General features: G+C 42.6%; 1 protein-coding gene and 1 long non-coding RNA gene across 2 annotated transcripts; both read left to right on the forward strand.

Annotated features, from left to right (window-relative positions):
• Positions 1-631: 631 nt before the first annotated feature.
• LOC142818736 (uncharacterized) lies at positions 632-10,151 on the forward strand. Its single transcript, XR_012896371.2, has 3 exons — positions 632-1,574; positions 6,732-7,112; positions 8,961-10,151. It is a non-coding gene; the product is annotated as an uncharacterized LOC142818736 (long non-coding RNA).
• Positions 10,152-21,514: 11,363 nt separating this feature from the next.
• NEUROG1 (neurogenin 1) lies at positions 21,515-24,259 on the forward strand. Its single transcript, XM_075900002.2, has 2 exons — positions 21,515-21,787; positions 22,077-24,259. The coding sequence occupies exon 2, from the start codon at positions 22,078-22,080 to the stop codon at positions 22,717-22,719; it is 642 nt and encodes a 213-aa protein (XP_075756117.1). The 5' UTR covers positions 21,515-21,787; position 22,077; the 3' UTR covers positions 22,720-24,259.
• The last annotated feature ends 2,782 nt before the right edge of the window (positions 24,260-27,041 follow it).

Here is a 27,041-nt window from a genome sequence, read left to right on the forward strand (position 1 = left end):
GATCTTTGTGTCTTTTCATGTTAGAAACCTACATGGAAAAGAAATCTTTCTGTAGAGCCACCAATCCATGCTTTGTTGGGTTACTAGGCACTAAATATGCTACATCTGAACACTTAGCACGCCAAGAAAAAGAAGCTTATGAAAAGGGAAGGACATTCAACAACAGGCTTTTTTCACTAGGCTTTGGTGATTTTGAGCTCACTTTTAATCCCGGAAGAAATGTAATTCCTTTATCCTTCAGCATTTTTGTTTTGTCACTGCCCATTACACAGTGCTTAGTGGGCATACCTCTTCATTCCTAGTACATTAGTAGTTGCACCCTTTACAGTTTCCCTTCGATTTATTTCAGCTTAGTTTTTACATACAATGTATCACTTGTATAAATATGCTTTAGTAAAACAAACCCATAATTAACTAGAACGAGGCTGATGGGGAAAAAATCCAAGGAACTTTCACCAGTACCTAGAAGGACTTTGAAGTATGGTTGTGCACTGTAAAAATGATATTATGAGTCCTCATGGCTATTGGTTCAGTGATTTCCATACCAATTGCAACGTTTGCAAATAAAACACATACTTTCAAACTGCTGCCTCTGCAAATTCAACCTGGAATGTTATTGTCAGACTGGTTTCTCTCCTTTCTGTGCATCGTCACCAGACACATAGGTCTTCAATTAAACCTGTGCAAGCTCATTTTCTTCAAGGCATGCCGTTGGTAACACTTGCACAACATTGGGCTTACAAAGGTAGAATTGATGATGAGAAGGACAAGAAAGATTGAAATCCTAGAGCTCTCCTCACACTTTGTTGGTTGGGCAGGGCTACCAGGAATAAAAAGGATCAAAACCATCTGAGAATGTGTGATGCTGAATAGACATAAGGAGCAGATATGCCAAGGAGGAAGATATAATTTATTACAGAGCTTCTTTCCAAAAAGGATTGCATTTTAGTCCAAAGCGGTTAGAAAGATCAAAGATTCAAGGAGCTATCTACACATAGTTAGGCTAAGCCATGACTCCGAGCTGACATGACACCGCCTGCTGATATCTGAAGGGCATAGATATCAAAGAAGGAAAAGGTAGCACAGTCATGGGACAAATGTTAAAAGAGAAGAGTATATCCTGTAAAAGCCCTGACGGTGAGAATTACGAAGCAGTGGAACAGTTTTTCAAGTGGTGGGCATGCCACGATGTGGGATGTTTAAACTACACCAAGGGAAGCACTAACCGAAAAATGGAGGTGGAGATAATGATCAAGAGAAGGAGAAGACCTTCACAGAGAAGGTGAAAGAGTTTGGCACATGGGTCGTATTCTCTTCAATCCTTCCTGTCAAAGGTAGAAACCCAGGCAGAACAAGTGCATCTTAGAGGTGAATGCCTGGCTGCAAAGGTGGTGTCGCCAGGAGGGCTTTGGCTTCCTTGACCACAGGATGCTGTTCCAAGAAGAAGAACTGGTAAGCAGGGACGGGATTCACCTTTCGAGGAAGGGGAAGAAAGCATTTGGATTCAGACTGGCTAACCTATTTAGGAAGGCTTTAAATTAGGTTCGACAGGGGCAGATGACCAAAGTCCACAGGTAAGTGAACAACACAGGGACTTGGAGATGCATCGGAAATGGGAGGGAGACTGGGTTATAATAGAGATACGGGAGGGATCTCCCAGAACTGGGGGGCAAAATCAAATCAGTATCTTAGATGCTTCTATACAATGCAAAATGCATGGGAAATAAGCAAGAAGAACGTGAAGTGTGCTAATAAATAAACCCAACTGTGACATAGCTGGTATCACAGAGAGTTGGTGGGATAATACACACAACTGGAATATTGGCATAGAAGGGTACATCTTTCCAGAGGTATAGCGAGGGTGTTATGCACCCTGGGGCAAAGGAAAAATGTCTGCCCCCTTCTCCCCTCCCCCCCCCCCCCCCCCGCGTGCTTCCCCTCACTACACCACTGCAGCTTGCTCATGAAGAATAGACAGGGGGGAAAAGGAGGAGGTGTTGCCTTGTAGATTAAAAATGAATACACTTGGAGTGAAGTGGAGATGGACATAGGAGACAGACTTGTTGAGAGTCTCTGGGTTAGGTTAAATGGGGTAAACAAACAAGGGTGGTGTCATACTAAGGGTCTACTACAGACCACCTACCCAGGCAGAAGAAGTGAATGAGGCTTTTATTTAACAAACAAAATCATCCAAAGCACAGGATTTGATGGTGATAGGGGACTTCAACTATCCAGAGATATGTTGGGAAACTAACACAGCAGGGCAAAAAGGAAATGTCCATTCTGCTTATTTTTGTGCAAAACCCCCTTGCGCAAAAATGGCTTGAATAGACTATGCAAATGAAGCACAACAAAATGCTAATCAGTGCTTCATTTGCATACTCTCTGCCAGAAAAAGCAGACAGTGTAGACATAGCCTCAGGCTCTGAGCCTGCAAAAACTGTATGTCCTATTTATAGTCCCATTCATTTCTCTCCGTGGCTCGGTTTGCCCAGCCATACAATAGCAATGATACTACAAGGGTCATACATTCTTAAGGCCAAAAAGGACCGTAGTGATGATCTAGCATCTGTCCATCTTGTCTTCTTAATAAGGGTCTCTTTCTTACTGTATGTATGTGTATACTATGTGTATGTACAGCACCCTGACACAATAGGGCTTCATCCCAGTTGGGGTTGCTCGGTGATACCACCCCACAAATAATAACATTAGCCCTAGCAAAGGAAAAACAACAGTAAAATAACCCATTGTCAACTCTTTGACAAAAATGAAAGGATTTTCATCATATAGCTTCCACAAAACCCTACGATCTTGGCCTCATGCCCAACAAATGGCTGACCAAATTAACTATCTTTCTGCTTCAGTGATGGATGAGATTTGAGGTTCCTGGCTCCGATCAGAATGGTGACAAAGGTTGCCATCTTGTGGCTGATTTTGCTACTTACAAGTTGCCAATGGTTGGTTAGTTGTTGTTTTGGTTTGTTTGTTTGTTTTTGTTTGAATTTAAGCACTAAACCCCAAAACTTATGGCCATGCAAAAAACTCAACAGTAACTAGCAACTACAATATATACAGATGGACTTCTTTTAATCTATAAACAAAGGCGCTGATGATATTTTTGGGTGTGTTTCTTCTGCCTCTGTCAGTTCAGATTTCTATTCAGAACTACACAAAGCTTTTCATTACCACAGATTAACATTGTTCAACCACTTTTCTATCCATGTAGCCACTAAAAGCCAGGACAGTCACTATTTTCAACTTAAGCCTCAGTTAACATGCCCTACTTCCAATACAACAATCTTCAAACCCACTCATTGCAAGCTCCAGAGCTCCCTAACAAACATCCTTGTGTGTCCATTTTATAGCCAGATCCAAAGCACACAGTTTCTCTCAGTCACACTCAAATGCACAACCTGAATCCTAACCTCAGTTACATTAAGACAAATTCCCTAAAGATATCTATGTAGTGATTAAGAATTATTTGTGGAGGAAAAATTTTGAAGTCAGAGACAATGTTCCTTCTATTTTTTTCATTCATGTGCAGAATAAATTTTATGTATACCAAGGCATGTGCATATGTGCACCACCAATAGAAAAACCAGCTGTAGGTGGTTGTAGGCACTCTACTAATCACCTGGGCAGCATTTGAATCTCTTCTGGGTGGCCACCCAAATGCTCAGCTTGCAGGGAACATGGTTCAGAGTCTGATATAATTTCAGACAATTTTATAAAGAGTCCACTGCTCAGAGGATTTATGGGGTTGTGCGGATGTTGACAGAGGGCAGAATGGATAGGGTAAGTGATTCATGATGGGAGAGCCAAAGCACAACCAAAATACATATAAAAATAAGAAGAAAAGGAAGATTGTGAGAGCTGCAATATTTATTTCTAACTCTACAGCCTGACCTGATCTCACACCAGTTTTATGTGGCTGGTTTTATGTTCCAATGGGCCTAAGTCCCACTGATATAGATCCCTAACTCACTTAGGTGTTTTGAAAATGTTAGACTGTGCAACTCCACTGACTTCAGGGAACCTCTACCGAATCTACACTGGCATAATGGGATAAGAATCATGCCCACTGGAATTGCATCACTTTAAACCAGAGATGGACTGCCTAGACTAGTGAGTGAACTATATAAGTGGCCCCCTTCATTTTGGTAGACTGCAAGATTATTGTAACCAAGACGATCTTCTGGAATAGGGTGGTTTTGCTAAATGTGCTTGTGTACCTAGAATTTGTGGGGGGTACCGATTGAACCGTAACAGTGCTTTGATTGGATGCAGAGGGAGCGCACAGCTCTCCGATTCAATGTTGTGTGCAATCAGCATGCACCTCACTTCATGTGCCCTTGCTTTACTTGAGTGTCAGTTGAGTAATATTGGTAGGGAGAAAAAAAACTCACGTGGAAGGAAACCAGCAAAATCTGGCAACCCTGCTCATGGGCAATTGTCAATGAAATCATAGAATCATAGAATACTAGAACTGGAAGGGACCTTGAGAGGTCATCGAGTCCAGTCCCCTGCCCACATAGCAGGACCAAGCACCGTCTAGAGTAGACCATCCCTGATAGAAGTAATGTCTAACCTGCACTGAAATATCTCCAGAGATGCAGATTCCACAACCCCGTAGGCAATTTATTCTGGTATTTAACCACCCTGACAGTTCAGAATTTTTCCTAATGTCCAACCTAAACCTCCCTTGCTGGAGCTCAAGCTCATTGCTTCTTGTCCTATCCTCAGAGGCCAAGGAGAACATTTTGTCTCCCTCCTCCTCATAGTTGTGTTTATTTATTAGCACTTCAAGTTTTTCCTGCTTATTCCCCACACTTCTTGCATTTGTATATAGGCATCTCAGATACTGGTTTGATTTTGCCTCCCAGTTCTGCCTTGTCCCTCCTTTTTCTTATAGGAAAACGTCTTGCAGGCCACAAGTAGAATCCTGATCGGCACATGGGGCTGCAGGTTGCTCACCTTGCTTTAAACTGTTGAGAAGAGATTCAGATCCTGTGGCTTTTATCTGAGAGGACAACTGCTAAAAGTCAGGTCGTTATAAAGCTATCGTGGGGAAGAATCCATTTCCTTACCACTCACAAATTATCTTTTTTTTTTTCTGTTTATCCAAGAGCACAGAATTTAAGGGAGACATGTTTTTTGTATTTACAAATTGAAAAAGAGAGAAATATTTTTGCAGCACAGGCTAACTGCTGATGTATTAATCAAGCCTTCCTCTTATCAGTAAACAAGATTCTAAGGTAATTCATTATTGTAAAGGATTTAAAGTACTTTATAGCCCTGAAGAAAACAAGCACCTGTAGAACAGCATTTGCTTTACTTGGGAATACCTTCAAGAGAAGCATTTTCTATCTACTGGCTGCTAAAACTAACACTTTGCATTAACTGAGCATTTTACATTTCATACCAGTCCCAGCAGTTTGGTCCTAAACCCACTGAAGTCCATGGAAAGTCTCTCATTGACTTCAGTAGACTTGGATAAGGTCTCACTTGCATTGACGGTTCATTTTTTACTGTCTTGCTAGTACAGTTCACTGGCCACTAATCTACCGCCACTGGGATTACTTCTAACATGCCAAACTTCTGAGCAGTTCCAGAGGGCCACGTTTTACAAGAAAATTACCTGATAGAGAAAAGTTCCTTTTCTTTTCTTAAGCCTTAATTTTTCCCTTCCAACACATTTTGACCTGAAGCTCAGTCCGCGCAATATTCAGTTATGGCCCAAAGACAGTTTAATGTCCAGTATCTTGTCAATGCTAGGAATGATTTCCAATGGGATGTGCAGCATTTATATTTAGCTTTGGAAGAACCCAATTTTGGGATCTTAAAAACATAAGGTCATTATATATAAAATACTATTTTAGATGATTGGGGAAGATAAATTCACTATCATTTTTCTCTCCACTGAGGCCTGTACAGTTGGCCTTAAGATAACTAGGCTTTAAGATTTAGTGGCATAGCTATTTGATTAAAGGTGTTGTATTTTTACTGGCATAGTTATCCCAGTGGGGGTACATCTACCCAGCAGCATTATTTCGAAATAACTGACGTTATTCTGAAATAATATAGTGTATCTGCAGTACAAGCCTTTATTTCGAAATAATGTCAAGTTGGAGAATTTCTTACTCTGACTCCTGTAACCCTCATTTCATGAGGAGTAAGGGAAGTCAAAGGAAGAGTATTCTTCCTGCTGTGTCGACAGCACCAAAAGCTGAATTAAGCTATTTCGACTTCAGCTATGCAAGTGACGTAGCTGATGTTATGCATCTTAATTTGACTTTTGCCTTGTAGTGTAGATGTGCCCTAAAAGTACTAGTGTGGACACAGTTGTACTAACATAAAGTGTTTCATAACAAGTTTCGCTTAACAAGCTCTACTTGTATAAGTTCGTTTATCCTGGCATAACTGCATCAACACTAGAGGGGAGCTGCTGCTTTAGGTATTGCAGCAAAACTTGGAAGTGTAGACATGGCCTAGAGGTTTTCAGTGTTATGCCTTGCATTGAAACTCCCAACTCCTTTTATCTGCAGGGGCAATCAGGGAAAGACACCAAAAATATTCACTTATTGTTAGATGCAATGCAGAACAGAAGTTTCACCAGACGTTTTTATAACCCATCTGTTATAACTGTGTCAAGATTATAGACGGGAGGAGGCTGTTTATTTTAACAGCTCGACTTCACAACTGTGTCTTTAAATTCTTCCTTTTGTTTATAGGTTCATGGAGTATATGCAGGTGTTTGTAGCTCTGGATCCAGTTTTTATGTCTCTTTCTGACTGAATGCACCTGTTTTTAGTATACAATGACACCTTCCCGTTCGCCCCGTTGGCAGCTGCCCAGGTTGGGAGCTATCCCTCTCAGTTGCACAGAACATAGACATCTGTACATGCACAGTGAGTGTCTGTGAACAGCAGGGAGGATTTGAAGAAACAGGCACATAACAATGAGAAGTTAACCAGCCCACTGTCACTTCTCTTAACACTATTTTCACAGATGAATTACACCTCCATCCTCCATGAAGGGATTTCCACAGCATGGGTAACACATCAGTGTTGAATACAATGCATCTGCTGAAGATCTGGTCATCAGGCCAAAAGGTGTGTGGTTAAGTCCTTTGCACTACTAATATGGATTTTACAGTCTCAGCCTTTTTTTATGAGAGCGCTCATGTCAAATTCTTCATCACTGCTGTAAAAAAGTTTCTTCTGGTGTGGAGATACTAGACATATGGATGGACACATGTTTATGGTCATTTATACAGCTGCCAAAGATAAAGTCAAAAGAAATCATGATCTAGATGGAACATTAAGTAGGCTGCAGAATTTTACAGATGAATAGAATTCTTTGCCAAAGGATATTGTGAAGTCCAGGATTCTAACAGGGTCCAAAAAGAACTTGATACATTCCTGGAGGATAGGTCCATCAATAGCTATTAGCCAGGATGCATAGGAATGGTGTCCCTAGCCTCTTTTTGTCAGAGGCTGGGAATGGGTAAACAGAGAGGGATCACTTGCTGATTTCCTGTTCTGTTCACTCCATCACTGGCCACTGATGGAAGACAGGATACTGGGCTAGATGAACCTTAGGTATGACCCAATATGGCCGTTTTTATGTTCTTATTTTCTTACATGAATAATAGACCCAGTTTAAATAAAAATTTAAAAATTTTCGCAAGAAATTCTGCTCTAAAATGTGAGACTCAGAATCTGAGATGAGGTTGTGTGATATAAATGTTTTTGCATTTTATTAACATTCCTTCAGTATGGCCTTGCATTTGACTTCCCCTCCCAATATGTGCATTCATGCACATACACACACCAATATAGATACATACACACACCTGCAAATTATGAATTATTATTTGGATGAATAATATGTAAGCCCCCAAGGCATCCAGAATCCCATTGTGCCAGCTGCTGCACCATGACCGAAGGAAAACATGCACACCTGTAGAATTAGTGTGTAATGCTGAAAATTATGATTACTTTAAAAAATATTTACACTAGGTATATCATACATATTAAAAATTTAGTTTCTTAATTCTCTCTGTACAGTAGATCATAAATTAAACATGGTGTGCCATATTTGATCCATGTGTTCCTTTTCTACTTTTTTGACACAGTATCAGCTGTCTCAAAGCCAGGCCCCAAGTGAAATGGCCTTCTTAGTGAAATGTATTCAAAGAGAATGATTTTTTTTTTATTAAGAGTATCTTAACCATTTCTTAAGTGCTTATGGCCAAAAATGTCAAATGTGGGTCCCTAAAGACACACTGGAAAATCCATAGTTAGGGAGCTAATTAAAATTAAATGATTTTCTGAAGTGCCAAGGACTTCCAACCCTCAGTGACTTGTGGGGTATTTGGCACTTCAAAAATCAGGCATCTTTATATAAAATGTTTCAATATGGATTGAGTAGACAGTCTTTTGGCAGCCAGATATGGACATGTTTGCTTATGTTCCTAAAATGTACTACATGCAGTTTGGATAAGTGGATATTAAATGCAGGATGATTTATCCACTAGTTAAACTGAGTTGGGTTGAAACAAGATCAGCTACACATAATCATTTACATCCAGGGAGAGGAGAATGTCAGTGCTAGATATTATTCAAGCTATTTTTCAACTATTTGGGATGTTTCGCCCTTTAACTGTAGTGAGTTTGGGTAGCAGAATTATGCAACATTTCTTAATTAATTTACAATTGATGTCAAACCAACAGATGGCGCTATTATCTGCAGTTGGTTATTTAGAGAACTCCAAACTCCAGTAAATCCAAGTAAAATTTGGAACAATAATGACACAAAGTCCAATAACAATTTTCTCATAGTGGTGTAAATATCTTGCATGGTTAATGAAATTTCTATAGTTAAAAGATGGAAAATTAAAACCGTAAAATTAATTTAGTAGTGCATTAGATTTTTGTGAACTTTTAACTTTTTTACAGAAAACCAAGATCCTGGGTCCTTTTTTCATTCCAATCTTACACTGAAATCAAGGAAAAAGTTTTGCATGAAAGGAGTGAAGTATCTGCTGGCTAAAGTTTAGAAATGTATTTTTTACTTTATAGTTCTCACATGCATGAGTTTAAACTCACTTCCTAATCCCAGAAAATCACCAGCAAGGAGAATTATGTTGAATCTGGTGTGGTATATACAGGGAGAAAGAAATATTTGGAGGAGTCCAAAATGCTGTGTGGATATTAAACATTCCTAACCTCAGCATAGAGTTTTACTATGCTGCTGCTTTAAATCCAACATTAAAATAAATTAAATGAGTTGTCAGTTCCTTTGTGCTACTGCTATATACACTTAGTTTAATGGAATTTTTCAGATATGGGACACAGAGGCTTGATAAAGTGTAGCAGATAGCTATCGTTGGTATAATATGTGAGTGAAAGGAACAATATGTGGCACATTAACAACAGGGATATATGTATATGAAAAGTGCTGCACAGGAAACTTCACTAAACTGGGTAGATGGGTAGGTGTTACACCCAGCGACAAATACACCCAGACACCCAGCTAAAGTTACCAAACCTGGTTCAGAACCAGCCCAGAAAGCTCAGGTGAACCATCTAAAATGACCCTCTCCCTTTCCCTTGATGTGTGGGCAGGATGGGTTCTTAATCAGTGCCTGCATTGGCACCTGCCAAATGGAATTAGTGGATGATCTAATCCGCTGTAAACATGAGCAACACAATGCCTCCCTCCCCTTACCTCTGCAGTGCAAATGGAGAGGGGGCGTTTTCTGTGGGAAGGGTGGAAGCAGCTTGTTTTCCCCGTTTAAAGGGAACACCTTCCTGGGTGAGGAGCACAAAGCAAGTCCTGCAGCTGGGATGGCTCTCCCATGCTAGGGGTTAAACTTGGCTTCTCACAAAGCAGAGAACCAAAGGTGGATTTGGGTCTGAGCTAACAGAACCTCATCCAGATCTGGCATCATACTGATCAGTGCACCCCGCAGGTTAAAGAGAACCACTCACACTTCTGTGTTAGTGTTCAGGTGACTTTCTTTCCACTGTTGCCTTTACAGGCAGTCCCCGAGTTACGCGGATCCGACTTATGTCGGATCCACAGTTACGAATGGGGTTTTTCTCGCCCCGGAGGACGGGAGTGGCGGGACGCCCAGATGCGCCACGGTCCCGCTGCCAGCATCCTATGGGGCGAGAAAAGCTGCTCCGCGTCTCCCTAGTCTGCTGGGGGGGAGAAGGCCCCCCCCAGCAGACCAGGGAGACGCGGAACAAAGCCGCGGAGCAAAGCCGCGGAGCACGCAGGCAGCGGGACAGCCCAGACGCGCTGCGGCTGTCCTGCTGCTGGCGCCTCCGAGGCTTTGCTCCCCGTCTCCCTGGTCTGCGCCAGGGAGACAGGGAGCAAAGCCTCAAAAGACGCCGGCAACGGGACAGCCGCAGTGCATCTGGGCTGTTCCGCTGCCCGCGTGCTCCGCAGCTTTGCTCCGTGTCTCCCTGGTCTGCTGGGGAGGGCGCAGCTAGTGCACCCTTCCCCCCCCCCCCAGAAGACCAGGCTTTTCTCCGGACCCCTGTGGTAGAGCAGCTGGGGCGCTGCCAGTTGGTCCCGCAGCGCCGCTCTGGGCGCTACTGGACCAACCCGGCAGCACCCCAGCTGCTCTGCTTCAGGTGTCCCAAAGTCAGCCACTGCTGAAACTGACCAGCGCTGACTACAGGAAGCCTGAGGCAGAGTTGCTCTGCCCCAGGCTTCCTGGAATCAGCCGCCGATCAGTTTCAGCAGCAGCTGACTTGGGGACACCTGGGGTTCTTAAGTTGAATGTAAGTTGGAACTGGCATCCAGATTCAACCTGTTGAAACTGATCAGCGGCTGATTCCAGGAATCCCGGGGCAGAGCAACTCTGCCTCAGGCTTCCTGTAGTCAGCCGCTGGTCAGTTTCAGCAGTGGCTGAATCTGGATGCCAGTTCCGACTTACATACAGATTCAACTTAAGAACAAACCTACAGTCCCTATCTTGTACGTAACCCGGGGACTGCCTGTACTAACTGTTCTCTTTTCCTTCCAGTTCCCCCTATGTTTATCTCCTCTTGACTGGTGGAGGATACTGCATACAGATGCAGTCACCTCGTCTCAAAAAAGATATCTTAACATTGGAAAAAATTCAGCTAAAATGATTAGGGGTTTGGAATGACTGCCATATGAAGGGAGATTAAAAAGACTGGGCTTTTTCAGCTTAGAAAAGATTTATCTAAGGGGGGATATGACAGAGATCTATAAAATCATGACTGGTGTGGAGTAAGTGAGTAAGGAAAAGTTATGTACTTGTTCCCATAAGAACTGAGGGTCACCAAATAAAATTAATAGGTAGCAGATTTAAAACAAACAAAAGGAACTACTTTTTTACCCATTGCTCAGTTATCCTGTGGAACTCCTTGCCAGAGGATGTTGTAAAGGCCAGGCATTTAACAGGGTTAAAAAAAACCTGGATAAATTCCTGGAGGATAGGTCAATGGCTATTAGCCATGATGAGTATTAATGGTGTCCCTAGCCTCTGTTTGTCAGAGGCTAAGAAAAGGTGACAGGAGCTGGATCACTTGATGATTACCTGTTCTGTTCACTCCCTTGCAAGGCACTTGCCATTGGTCACTGTCAGAAGACAGGATACTGGGCAAGATGAACCTTTGCTCTGACCCAGTATGGCCTCTTATGTTCTTATGATGCAACTCCCACATAACTATGCTAGATTTCCATGGCACTGAATTATCTCAAAACCAATCACTCAGCTTTTGTGCTGCCAATAATCCCTGGCCAGGCCTGATAAATACAGACAATTGTTTCCTTCACACTAATGGGTCACCCTGCCTTAGGAATTGCAAAATGGGGGCATCTTGCCAAGGCAACAGGTCGTGGGGCTTGTGCTGGATTTTGTGTTGAGGGCCCGATCCTGTTCTCCTTGTAAAGGAACCTTCCCTCTCCCATACACAGGCAACTGGTATCTGCAGGGAGAGCCACCTAGAGGAACAAGATCCGGTACCCCATTTACCAATTAGATTTTGCCAGTTGCACAGGGGACATATCACCAGTCCGCTATGCCTCTGTGACTTCAGTGGTCCAGGAGAGGGGCCACTCTCCTATTCAAAGTCTCAGAGGCGTAGCTGTGTTAGTCTGTAGCTTTCAAAAGAACCAGTCGTCCTGTGGCGCCATCTATGAGCTTTCGTGGGCACAGCCCGCTGGTTGCGTTGCCTCCTGCCAGCCGCAGGGCGAGGTTCAGAAAGGGGGCTGAAAGCTTTGGAGTCCAGCAGCTCCTCCGAGCGCGGAAAGGGAGCCCGAGTGGGACGCATCCCCGACTCTCTCACACTCCCCGCGGCCCTGCAGCTGCCCATCTGGGCTCCTCCACCTCGCAGGGGCGGCTCCGCCCTGGCGGATTCGGATCGTCGGACAAATCGCGTTCCCGGCTCTCGCCCCCCCGGCGAAGCGGGGGTGCGGCGCGTGCATCATTACCCGCAGACAACAGCTTCATTAGCCTGAAAGGGCCGGGCTCGCTCCCCGGCCGGCTCCGCCGCTGACCTCTCCGTCTCCATTTCCCCATTGTCTGCGCGCGGCTGCTCTCCCACCCCACTGCTCCCGCTGAACTTCTCAAAACCCAAGCGCCACGGTGGGGGGCGGCGGGAGCGGGGGGGGGGGGAGCGCCAGGACTTGATGGGGCAGCAAACGCATTTGCCGCTCAGCAGCTCTGCTTTGAGAAGCGAGGACGGTTCATCCGCCCCATTGGCTCGGTTCTGGGCCAGCCCACGGGACACGCGTCCACGGCGCAGCCAGGCAGGGGGCATGATGCTAAAACAAACCTGGCACGCACTGCGTTGGACCGACAACGCTGGGAGCGGGACTGGTTCCAGGCACTCACTCCTTACAAGCCAACACGCTGGCATTGCCTTGCCATAGGGAGCCGTGTAGCGGGGCTACCCCGTGCAACAGCCCTGCCCACTGGGCATCGAACCGGTTTCCCATCAATACTCTGGTGTGTACTGGGCAACCCGATTGCTGGGCATCTCAGTCTGGACACACCTGCCGAGGTGAATGAAGTGGGGAGGCTTCCCTGCATTTCTAAAGGGCCTGGCCCCCTCCTGGCGTGAGGCCATGCAGCGGCACATGTTTCTTAAAGAGGCGAGTCCCTAGTTACGTTTTGCAGGGCGCCCGCATGGTGTCATTTCTGCACAGAGCCTCATAGAAAGGTGGAGACACGTTTCTCTGGAGAATGGAGTCAAAAGAGCCATGGAGGGAGGGGCTGCCTTCGCCTCAAGGAGTAGAATGCATTTGTAAAGGGGGGGGGTGGAGAGGAGAAATGTTCTCTCTTTAGGAAGCCAGTTTGCTTCGAGTTTTTCAAGCAGAAGGAATGAGGCACGAGATCCGAAAAGCTAATGCCTGAGCAGCTACAAAGGAATCGGTTTCCATAGCTGTTGTAAGCATGAGCTTTCTGGTTTGCTTAAAAGTAAAATTCCGACCAAGAGGAAGGGGGCAGCCCTCGCAGCATCGCGAACTGCGATGGGACACAATTGAAGCACCGAAGTAGGGAATTCATTATCATGCACAAGTAATAGGCCTATTTTGCCTTGCCTGATTCGCCCCTCCCCCTTTACAACCAGTAGGGTGAAAATAAGAAAAAACTCTTGTGGCCGCAGCACTTGTACAATACCAAAGGGGGGATTATACCAAGGATTAGCATTTTAAACTCCCTTACCAGACTTTCTGACTCAGAAAAGATCCTTGGGCCAGTAATCGTATTACTGGTCTTCCGATTATTGCTTTGCCAGACCCAAACGGGAATGTAAAATCAATTTGATGAAAGTTCCTTCCCTTCCGCACCTCTAGAAACAACTGGGGGGGGGGGGGGGAAGGGAGCTGTTCTGTTTTGTTTCACATTCTGCTTTCTCCCCTCCGAGTTAGCTATTAAGACTACATCGTCCCATCTCGTGTCCCCTGCTTCCTCCTAATTCCTGGCAATTTATCCCGTATTAAAACTTCTTTAAGTAAGAATGGACAAGAATCAAACACCTGCTATGCAAATTGTAGCAAATCCATCCTTACTTCTGATAGGGGGTTAGGGGAGACGTGGCAATTTGCATTCACCCTGCTCTAAGGGTTTGCGGGCTGTTCATATGTAAACGTGGTTGAAGTCCTGACAGATTGTAGCTGCTCAAAAAAATGCTGATATTAGAGGACATTCTCCTGAACTGGAATAAAATTATTCCTTCAGTTAAAGCAGGAGATATTTACCCCTCATCTCATTCAGTAATTGTGAATAAAGTGGTCTTTCCTACTTTTTGGAAATTCTTATTTTAACTGGATGTATTTTTATCCAACAAAAAATGACCAGCTTTAAAGTTGTATCAAGTTTCTACCTGTGATATTTACAGAATGGCCATCACCCTGGGTCAATCTGTAAAAAAAATGTACAATAAATCCCGTTTCTTTCCTTTCGGATAAATCTTGTAGATTGGTTATTTGGTTCTTAAGTCAATGTAAAGATTCTCGAGAGGGAGAAAGAAAGAAACCCCCACTTCTTATAAAAAAGGAAAAGGGGCAAGAGGGATCCATTATTTACTAAATACAAAAGTTAGTTTCAGTTTTTCATAGTCTGAGCTTCAGTGAGTTGTAACTGCAGAACTAGGGGAAAGGATGCAGTGGGGTATTACAAACAGGGATTTTTTTCCCCTATTGGTTAACACGGATTAGTTTTGTTGGAACCTTAGAAATAGTTTCATTTTCTCACGTGGCTCTCCATTGAACTGCAATCCTATCTCGTGCAGGTCTAATCCCATCGGTTTATCTCCTTGCAAAATCCTCTCACTGGTCACTTTCATCCCTAGGCAGGAATGCCAGCCAAGAGTTCTTCAAACCAAGCAGTCTCGTGTTCCTCTGTGAGACGGAACTCCAGCCATCTTGTAAAAAATAATGTTATTTTATCACTTTATGGGGGTAATAAGGTTAAATTGCACCCATTGTCAACGCCACCGGAGACCCCATCAGCATTCTTTACAAACATTCTCCTCAAATGTGATGTCCTTTAACATGATCATATATTTTCCAGAGGTGAGAGTCTGACATTTATGCTATTATTCTGAGAGAGAGATTGTTTGGGCTGAAAATGCATTGTTTGGGCCGTTCATAAAAGAAACAAGTTAAATCCCAAAGCAACCACAGACACGAGTGAGTGTCCATAGCCATAAAACTAGTTGGATGGGGAAGTCAAACATATAATCGATGCCCAAAAAGTTGTTTGGAGTTATAATGTGTGCAGAATCCTCTCTTAGGTGCCTCAAAACCATAGAAAATGAGACTTTAAAAAAAATCTTCCCTTCAATTCAGGAGCATAATACACCGTGAGCACTAATTGATGTATGTTATAATTCTTCACTGCCCCATCAGTAGTCTGGGAACACTGGAAGAAAAGAAAATGCCAGAAAGTTATGGCAAAACTTAAGATGCAACAGAAGTAGCTTTCTTTGCTCACGCTGTGAGTGTTTGAATAAGAAGAATGTCCCTGCACTGTAACAAGCTAAAAGAATGAGGAAGACAAAGGATTTCAAGAAAAAGATTTAGATAGAAGACAAGGCAAGTGAAACTGAAAGGAAAGGGGGAACCCATTTACAATGGAACAATGCATGTACTAATCGCTTTGATATATTATACAAACCCAAAGACCCAAAACATTGTGTAATTATTTATAAATGACTTCTTCACTCCTGTGTATAATACCAAAGAAAGAATAAAACTGCAGGCTACTCTCTAAACTATTTCTAAATAGACCTGGCTCAAAAGGAAGCAGAAGTATTCTAAAAAAAATAATTAATGGTTGATTTTATGGTTGTCTCATTAAAACATTTTAATTACGACACACAAAATACATTTGTACTCACAGGGAACAATTTACTTAGGTCTCTGTATCCCCAACAAAAATGTTAAATCACATTTTTTTAAAACGGGGGGGGGGGGAAGAAATCATGTTATTTCTGCATAACACATAGAAAGGAATTTTTTCATTCCAATGTGTGCTCAAATACAGATGTTTAACAGGTATTTCTGAATGGATTTCCGGGCCTGGTATAAAAATACTGCACTCCCAACCCGTCAGAATCTCTGTTTTGTCAGTGGACATTTTGTAGCACTCTTGTTTTATGCATATCATCCCAATTATGAAATGTTAATGCTTTACTGAAGAAAGAATCAGTCCTATATTTCATGCACACGTTAAACTCCATGGGAAGTTTCAGCCACAAAAATAAGGCCTGAAATTGACCAAAGCACCCATGATGCTTAGGAAGGAGTGAGATTAGGATCATTCCTTTTATAAATGAATCCTAACGCCATTTCAAAAATAATTCCTGATTCAGAAAATCTGCAAATGCTCTAAAACAGTAGAAAAATAAGTTTCTGTCAGGTATCTCTCTCTAAAATATTTAACTTCCAAGATTGTCCATTAGTCAATAGCTCTGGGCAAATGCATGAACCTCTGAACCTTTCTGTGGCTTCTGTTGAACTGTTAAAGAGTTGTGTGTCCATTGGGAAAAGTACCTTATGTCCATCATTAAGTTTTACAATTCAGTGCTGTAACACATGCTCTAACTACACAGCTGTATACAAAGCATTCATCTTCTCTACAAGCATTTAAACAAATAACTGTATATATAAGCTTTTTCACTTCAATGCATCATGATAAACACAGAAAGGGCAATGTTCTGTGCTGTGGAATTGTCCTATAAGTAATTAACGACAAATTCATTCACAAATCCCTGCAGATAACATTTTTCTTATCCTCATCTTCCCCTTCCCCCAAAACTACTACTAAATATTCAGCTGTAAAAATCTTCTGTCATTTAAATATCTATTGGACCATTCATCTATGTGAAGCATTTTTACTGCACTCCTTCCCATATTATTTTTGAGGGAAATAGAACAATGTGTCAAACAGCTGGATTATGTGGGCCTGATTCAACACCCATTAAAGTCAATAAAAAATATTCCCACTGATTCCAATGAGCTGATGCAAGTCAGCATCCTTCTGTACTTCATTTGAAGGTTCAAGAAAATTACTATGTATCAACCCAAAACAAAAAGGAGTAATCTAAAGACATATGTCTACCATCCAACTTTTGGCCATGTTCTTAAACTCTCTGTTGTATACATAAAACGTAAATATTTCTCAAATACCTACCAAGAATCATCTAATTAATACGTATTCCTACTTTGAATGTAGTGATCTGGACCAGATGACCTCCCCCAAGGCCTCTTCCAGTCCTACACACTATTATTATGTTTCCTGGCTTTTATTTCATTTTTACACTCATCTATATACTGGCTTAAGTCTCCAAATATCCTAACTGATTGTGTAAATACTCAGTTATTTTAAGTCACATATTACATGCCATATACGTAAATTTACAAATAATCTCGCTGAGACAAAATCCCATGTTACGGGGGTGATGTTATTGTTAATTAATCATTTTCATACAATTGAAGGAAACACTAAAACACATCTTCTTCTGCCCCTGATATTTAACTTAGTCTTGTCATTTTTCAATAATAAATTTAAAAAAATATTTTTAGAACAGATGTGTTTTGTTTTAAAGATGTCATTCTCTTGGGCACTAATCTTTTTTATGCTGTAAAAAATTAAAATCATTATATGCGGTAGGTACAAAAAATATAAAATGAAAAAAAATTACAAATAGAATTGTGTTTAAAAGGACATAGTCAAAGCTGAGTGTTAGCAAGAAGCCAGATAGTGAGGACTGTCATTCAGAGACAGAACTTTTCACTTCTAGGTTCCTGGCACTTGCAACACACATCACCACGGTACAAAGTTGATTTTGTGAAGTCTGATATTTATTTTTAGCTGCATACTTTGAAACACATTATCTCAAACACCGTCAATTTGCTGGCTATGTGATTTCTAAATTGAAAATTATGATCCCCCAGTTCTATGCCCGGTGAGTTGTATGATCCATTTCCTTGATCTTTTCCTAAAAGTTCTGTCACTTGATAAAAACTCTCAATTTCCCATTATATTTATTTATTTATAGATTTTTGAAACACATCCATCAAACATTGTTGGGGCTCCTGTAGAGAATTTAAAATTAACATGCAATATTCAGTACAATATTAGCATTACAACATCTATTCAACTGAGGCCTAATTCAAAGTCCACTGAATGGAAATAGTCCCCACGATTTAATGAAGTTTTGAATTATCAAACTATTGAAAATTGTGGCTCACCATAATGCCAGTTGTGTCTATTGAAAATTCAAACCAATAATTTTGCTTATTGTGCCACAAGATCTTTCTATGCTATATTTTGATTCAAATTGGACCCAGAATTCAGTAGCTAAAATCATAATGGAATGGAATGTTAGAACTACCGCAAGTATTTTTGTAAATAGGGTAAAGTTTGCCAAGGCAACGTTTTCCAAAAAAATACATGCATATGCCAAGCCTTCTTAAAGCTCATAATATGTAACTAAAGAAAAACAAATATTCAAAGATTAGTTGCATTTAAATCTGAAGAGTGAAGGCTACTACCAAATACATGCATTAGAATCAAATAGCCAGAAAGATACTAGGAATATACTTAGTGATAGAAATGTAGCCGTGTTAGTCTGGGGTAGTTGAAGCAAAATGCAGGACAATGTAGCACTTTAAAGACTAACAAGATGGTTTATTAGATGATGAGCTTTCGTGGGCCAGACCCACTTCCTCAGATCAAGGAAGATCTGAGGAAGTGGGTCTGGCCCACGAAAGCTCATCATCTAATAAACCATCTTGTTAGTCTTTAAAGTGCTACATTGTCCTGCATTTTGCTTCAGGAATATACATGGTATTTTGTCAAGTCAAAGGCCTATCCTTGATCTCCAAAAAGTCAATGAAACATTTACAATCAACTTTTATGGGCACAGGTTCAAAAGTTGTATTATTTTTCTTGGCTGCATAATTTATTTGCAAAATTAGTAGATGGTCTTCAACTGAATGGGTTGAATTATTCACTGCGAATAAATTATCCAAAAAATTTAGGCCCTCTTTCTACTGGCAAATGGTTCATGAACCATTCTGTGAATGCATTCCTTATTCAAAGTACTAAGAGAATGAATTATGCAAACAAATTTCAGCCTATGGGTTGTTTGTGAAACATTCACATCGACTATTTACTGTTCATGGTATGTGACTAATGCATAAGTCACATGATATTCTCTCTGCTCTCTGATTGGATGATAAACTGCTCAATGGGGCAGTGAGCCTAAACTCAGTCGGATGATAAACTTGTCAAACAAGAGAATAACAAATGACAAACTGCAAATGATGAATAAGGATTAATGAACAATGAACTTCCACTGTAAATGTTCAGACAAATGATCATTACGTTAAAAATCCATGAAAATCCAAGGATCATAAATATTTGTGACAAATAACTCAGCAGTCATTTGAATACACACAAACAATGAATAGCGGTGGAGCAAATGAAATATAGTACATTATTAGCAAAAATACAAACAAATCTTTTTATTATTTTATCACCTCTAATCTGCATGATTTCCTGACTTTCTTCTACTAAAACTGGAAACATTGTTGAAGATATCCAACTGCTAGCTATGTCTCAGTCCTGCAAACATTTACAAACCTTAGTAATTTGATGCAGTAATGCTAATCATGTGCATAATATTATTTTTGTGTAAGGGTTTTTAGGACAACCGCTTAAAATTGTCCTGATGGCAGATCCAATTATGCTTCACCCCAAAACTAGATCTATGTTTTCATCAAGGCAAGACCAATGGTCTTACTTTATATTACATTATATATGTAACTTATCTCACAAGAAAAACAAACTGCACTGTATGAAGAGCTGCCTATAGATTGAGGCTAATTTTTATCACCTAAAGCTTTGGTTTGTAATTTTTTTTAAAGTTTGAAGCATATCTTTTGTGACATTTTGCTGGTTGTCCACTGATAATCTCAAAAGAAAAAGCAGAAACTGCAGAAGGAATAGCCCAGTAAACAGCAGAAACATCTTTCATTTTTTGGACTAGAAAATATTTGCTTTGAACACATATTTGATAAAGAGTACAAGTAGAAAATTACTTGGGTTTGTCTGTTTTTCCTGATTTCCAAAGATATAGAAGCAAATAACAATAAGAAGATTCTAAATTTAAAATGTAGGGGAAATTATTATGTGAATGATTTGTAACGTGAATTAACGCTTAAAAAAGGCCTAAAAGTGACTAACCATTTGGTGTTTGTAAAACACAAAAACAACGGCCTAAAAGTGACTAATCATTTGGGGGGTGTAAAACGCAGAAAAAAAAGTGACTAATCATTTGGGGTGTGTAAAATGCAAAAAAGAAATCCGATTTTCTGCCAGTGCTGACTACCTGCCATCTGAAAACCTAGCCTCTTTAAAGGCAATTAAATTGGGCAAGAAAAAACACACCCAATGTGAAAATTCAGAACCAAAATTATGTGTTTTTGTAGAAAATAGGTATTTAATAGAAGTACATAGTGTATGAGGGTCTGAGAGATAGCTAAGGAGATAAAAATAACTCTGTGTTAAAAGAAATATTCTCTGTAGTCAGAAAAAATAGGTTGATACGTCTACATGCACATAGGTTTATAAGATAAATGGAATCTGAGCTCCTTAATCAAATACTGATTATAACAAAAATAAAGTGCACATGTAAACTCAAATCTAAAGTAAAGAAGAAACTACTACTTCAAGATAGTGAAAGTTTATCACTTCAGAATATTTTCACTTGATTGAGGTTTATGGAAGAGAATGCTAATCTCTGCTTCAGCACAGGAACATTAAAAAAAACCAAACCCCTCAACAACCTCTCAACAAAAGCTTGTCAGATTTAAACCTGGATCTCACTGAAAACCACACAAGTTGAATCCCTTCACAACTGAGACAAATCCATGCTGCCCATTTCCTTTCAAACCATTAAACGGTTGCAGTTTACTCCAAACCCTTGAATGTGAAAACCCAGGCCAAGCACCCTAAATCAGGAAATGTGAGAAATTGACTTAGTTTATACACCTTCGCTTCACTGTCTTTTATAGGGAGAGCTTTGTCTTGCCTTATCTCCAATGGCATTGTCTTGTTTCACTGTCTTATTCACTTTCCCTTAACACATGGGAATAGGCTCCAAGAAAGATTAGCAGAAATCCATCCACCCTATAGTAGCTGCTGGGGATGTCCTGGAACATTATGTTTGAACCAGAAGGTATCAGCTCCCCCCACTGTCAAAGGAGCCTTTCGGGACTGTGCCTCTGCCCCTAAGGCTAATCACTTTGTTCCTCCTTTTTCCTTTTAATAGACTAATGAAGCTCAAACAAGTAGGCTTAGCCTAGTGATAGCTCACGTGTCTCAGATGCAGCTCTCTCTTGCCATTGGCCAGCAGTAATTATAGGCACACTCCAGGGAGAGAACAGACACTTGGAGCATAAATTATGCAAATGCCGGAGAGTGCAGCACGGGGCAGACCTGATGCCTCGATTCATTCATGCCGCAAGGCCTGGGGGGGCTCGGGGTTCGCTATTGTTTTACAGGGTATATAAGGGGTCTGAGGCCAGTCGTGTGCCAAACTCACGGCTCGCACGAGCTAATAGCAGCAGAGATCACTTCAAAGACAAGAGCAGTCGCGTGCCCCCCACCCCTCCCACCCCTCCTTTGGTAGGGAGCCTCCAAGAGCTGGAAGTTTGTCCTGACTTCACTTACACTGGGAAACTTTTTTTCCTCCCCTTGGATTGCACCTCTGAGCCTTTGCACGTGAGTATGTGGGAAACGCAGACACGCCTCTCTCTAAATCCAGCTGTCCCCATCCCACACCGACACCAGAGAGCTGCTGCGCCTAGGCAGAGCCCGTTTAACTTCTCCCCCTAGTCAATTGGTTTATTTCCCCCCTCTCGCTATATATATATTTTTTTTCAGCCTTCTTTTGGGGTCCGGGGCTCGCCCCGCCCCGATTACACCTTGTTGCTGCTCACGCTTTGACCTGTCCCTCTGCTCCTGCCCCCAGTGCCAGGCGCTCATGGCGGCCCGTGTTCTCTCCCCGCAGGATGCCCTCCGCCCCGGAGCCTCGCTACTCCGCCGCGGAGAACAGCGGCGACGTGTCCTCCTGCCTGGACAGCAGCCTCCTCGCCCCGTCCTCGCCCCCCTCCCCGCAGGAGGGGCCGGGCAGGAGGCGGCGGCGGGGCCGCTGCCGGGCGAGGAACGAAGCCGCCCTGCACAGCCTGCGCAAGAGCCGGCGGGTGAAGGCGAACGACCGGGAGCGGAACCGCATGCACCACCTCAACGCCGCCCTGGACGAGCTGCGCAGCGTCCTGCCCAGCTTCCCCGAGGACACCAAGCTGACCAAGATCGAGACGCTGCGCTTCGCCTACAACTACATCTGGGCCCTCTCCGAAACCCTGCGCCTGGCCGACCAGCGCCTCCACGCCGCCCCGCGGGAGCGGCTGCTGCCCGGCTACCTGAGCCCCGCCGCCCCGCCCAGCCCCGGCAGCGACGCGGGCTCCTGGAGGTCCGCGGGCTCCTCCTTCTCCGCCTGCGCCTCCAACCCCAGCAGCCCGGCCACCTCCGAGGACTATGGCTACGGGCCCACGGAGCCCCTCTTCGCCGCCTGCCACCGCCTGCCCCCCGGGGAGCTGCTGCCCAGCGGCCCCTGCTGCGCTCGGTTCCCCCAGGCGGATGCTGCCGTGTGAACCAACCCATGCGCAGGCCGCCTGGACCGCCTCCTAGCGTCGCGCTTTCGGTGGGGGCGGGCAGGCGGCGCCCCCTAGGACCGGGGGCGAGCGGTGTGTGACCGCCCAGGAGCACCGCTGGGCGCTGGAGGCAGAGAGCCCTGCCCCTCTGCAACCATCGGGCTATAATCCTTGGGTAGGGCAGGGCGTGAGCTGGACGCTGCTCGCCTTCCCAAGCCGCCCCCAGCCTCCAAGGGCAACAGGAGCCAGCTCATGGTGGGGTGGGGATGGGTTTTTTGTCCTTCTCCTCCCCCCTTTGCACTTTTCTGAACTCCACAAACTCGCCTTTGTTGCTTCCCTTCCCACTGATCGGCGCCCCCGCTTCAATATGATTTAGAAAGGGGAAGAAAAGGGACAGATTTGCTGCTGCAGACGAGGTGAAAAGTCAATTTTACAATTTGTAGAACTCAAATGAAGAAAAATGAGCATGAAAATTTGGTTTGAACGCCCTGACAATACAATGAAAAGGCTTAAGGAGTTGATCCTGCCGGGTGCACAGCACTCCCTGCCGGGCGCTCAGCGCGTGTAACTCCCTTTGACTCCAATAACAGAGGAGAGGGCTCAGCCTGTCCCCCAGGGCGTGTTCAGCTGAGCACCTGGCAGGATCAGACCCGAAAGACAAGGCGCTAGATTCATGCATTATGGATCTCTGACCTCCAGCACTGCTGTCTTGCTTTAAGAGCAGGACTAAACGGAGTATTCAGGAACTGGGCCTGGCATTCGTTTAATTTATTCGAGATGTTTCATTCATATGAAAATTGTATTTTTGTACAGAAAGAGCTTTATTCTGTTGTCTGTGAGTTTTTATAAATACATTTGTACTTGTAAATACAATTTTTAACGTTTATACTTAATTTCTCCAGTGCATTTATTTGACTCTTTTCAGGTCTTTTATTTCCACAAAAGAAGCTGCATTGGGGAGGAGGGAAGGAAATGATTTCATGGCCATTTAAAATATGTCTACAACAGTAATTATCACAACTAAATGTTCAGCTATATGCTCCATCCAGCAATTATAGATAGGAGAATTTGTGTACACCTCCCTGTATTTAACACAAATATCCCTTAAAGTTCATGCTAAGCCAAATTAAAAATTGATTGCATTGGTTTAGCTTCTAGTAAACCACTACCTGCAGAGGTGCAGGCACTGGAAGGAGAATTTCCTTTGTGTAATGAAACATCAGCTGGCAACAGAGTTTCAAAGAAAAGGGATTAAAAGGATCAATAATATGTGACAGTTGGGCAGAACGCAGAAAATGACAGGTGGATGCCTGAAGCAGTGGGTTTGAAGGCTCTGTTTTCTGCAGTATAACAGAAGAGCTTTAAGCTCTTAGGGGATTTGCACCTTTTTTTTTTTTTTTGTCCAATGTGAAGTCTCCAAAATTTGTAATATGGAAGACAGACACATTCTTATTGCTATATATATCCATAAGGGGTGTGTGTTCCATTTGGCTTTCCAAAGAAAACAGAATTCTTATTTGTCCCAACAAAGAAAAAGCTATATTCCCTTTTTCAATCAGTCATCTTGACTCTGCAGGATGCTTTTTAGCTGACACATGTTCATTCTGAAATGACATAAGTAATTTCAAATAGATTTGGTCATGAGACTATTTTTTACATGTTTAAATTGGAGCAGTCAGGATATCTGACATACCGTTATCCCTATGGAATTCACGATAAGAGGGTTACAGATGAACTTTATAAAAATCCTTCCTTATATTGCACTTTTCACCCATCTTTATGGATCTCAAAGCCCGTTATGAACATTAAACGTCACAATATATTTAAGAAACAAGGAAGTATTCATATCACTATAATATAGTGCAGAGGTGGGGAACCTGAGGACTGGATGTGGCTTCTTAGGGTTGGGGCTCTCCCGGGAGCATTGGGGAGCCCACACTGGAGCTCAAGCCCCCACCCCGCTGCCCGCCACCATCCCACGAGCAGGCTAGAGCACACAAAATCTACTAAACTGTGCTTCCTAGGCTCTGGGGTATACAGGGAATATTGGAAGTGTCATTCTCCTCAGTCGGAGGCCGTGTTAGTGAGGGTTTATTTTTCCTTTTTTGCTTCTCACTGGTGTGCGTTCCCTGACTGATTTTTCTGTGGGTCAGCAGCCCCCGACCCCAAAAAAGTTCCCCATCCCTGGCAGAGTTGGATAAATACAGACTCCGAGATATTAAGGACCAGATTTTTCACAAGGGCTTGAGCATATACTGTTGAAGCCACATTTTCAAAAGAACGGAGCCCACTGAATGAAAATCTGGCCATAGTATTACAATGGGAGCTTCTAGGTGCCACTGCCAAACATTTTGGAAAGCCTGGATATTATGGAGGAGTAACCCCAACTGTGGATGCTGAGCACCAGAAAATCTGGCTCTCTTGACCCAAGTGGGCACACACAGTCAGAGGAAGAGAGTGGAGTACAATAAAGAGACATTCTATTATAAAGAAGTGCCAATACTTTACAATATTTTGTTTTGATTCTGCAATTTCCACTGAGTAAACCCACCATTTAAAACAGTGGTATGCAATTTTTATTACGGCACTGCTTGGAATATTGGATCATGCACAATTTAGTGGATAAGTACTGATATTTTTACTATGAATTTATTTGAGCAAAATTAAAATAGTTAATGGGCAAGTTTCATTTTCCTTTGTTTTCTTACAGACAGTGTAAGAAGACTGTGTTTGGAAATTGATCAAATTAAAGTTTGGCCCTTGGATTTGAGTCTAAAATGGAACAACTCCTACTTGCAGACCCATGGAATAAGTTTATGGGTTTGAAAATTATTTCCCCTTTCCCCCTCTATTTGCTTTAATAGCAAACATAGGGTGTGCATGGCCGGATAGTCAGCTCTCATTATGCAGAAGGGCTCTTGGAAGGGAGTCAGCCTCAGTCTTTTGCTTTGGGAGCTTATTCCATTTCTATAGGCAAGGGTAAATCCTCTATTTGTGACTCCAGCAAGGGGTCTCTCCAATCCTGCTGTAGGTGCACGTGTCTGGGATAGAACACTGGCTTTTCTTCCTCTAAGCCCTCAGGAGACGCACCAGGAAACAAATTCCAAAAACACACTAGCATCCTGCTCCAAGCAGCATGCAAGGCGATTGCTTTTCAGTAGACAGCTGTATGCAGCACTGAATGAAACAGGGAGACCAAGTTGATTATTGCCATTGCATAGAAGGAAGTATTCAAATATAGCTATTCTTAAGTGTATCATAACAACAGACTCGCAGCTCTGTTTAGATGTGATGATGCTAAACCCATAGCTTAAGGAAAGCTTTACTGGCATTACATGTCACTTTTTCTGTCGTTAAGACTAAATCAACCAAAAGAGGTGGAAAAGATCCCTCTTCTGTGCAGCATGAAAGGAGAAACAATATATTCAGCTGATTCTGCAACAGCAGATGCAGAACTATTGTGCTCTGAGCTAGAGACAGTTTGATACTGAGTGAGGTTGTTCCCCCTCCACAATCTCTGCTCCACTGAGGTGTGGAGATAATTAGCTGTGCAAATCCACTCTTTGCTACTCCAGTATTTGTGAGTGTATGGAGGTGGGGTAGAGAGGAAGGAAGAATGGAGATTTCCAGATGAGGGACTGTAATCTAAAACTCTGGTTGCTGACCTGTTTCTTTTTATCATGCTTTAAGTCTTGAATAATAATAAAGATACTCCTGAGCACTTATACTCACTTTGAACAGATCCCCAACCTGACGTGATCTCATGATTCCCATGTTACCGAAGGGGAAGTTGAGACGACTTGCCCAAGGACAATCACTAACAAGGAGTAGAACGCTGGTCTTCTATGTGCAACTCTGTGCTGTAATCACAGCCCAGCATCCTCTGTCTGCTGGGCTCAGGGAGAAGATGGGAATTCCCTAGCTGGAATTGTTTCTCTTATGAATAGAATTATTTGGGGTGTATTTAGTTAGTCAGCCACCTGGTGCCACATGGTATTGGTTCTGGTATTTCAGTTAAGTCTAGCCTCTCCATTAAAGAGTGCTCTCATAAAGTCATTTTTACTCATTGGAATAGATTCTCCATTGTATTAGTGTCCTTTTTTGCTCAGAATGGCTCCAGAATTATGATTTCTCTGTGCCTCATTTCCCTATCTATAAATTGGAGCTAATGCCATGCCTTTGCCTCAGAGAGGAGTTGGAAAAATAAACTAAATTCATCAAAGTCTGTGGAACACTCACATAGTATAGTAATGAGCACCATAAAAAAAGCCCATAAAATTAATAATTCCACCTTCAGAGAAGGATCTGAATAGTGCGCAGTA

The sequence above is a fragment of the Pelodiscus sinensis genome, chromosome 16, assembly GCF_052426305.1.
Source record: "Pelodiscus sinensis isolate ZL-2025 chromosome 16, ASM5242630v1, whole genome shotgun sequence".
NCBI lineage: Eukaryota > Metazoa > Chordata > Testudines > Trionychidae > Pelodiscus > Pelodiscus sinensis.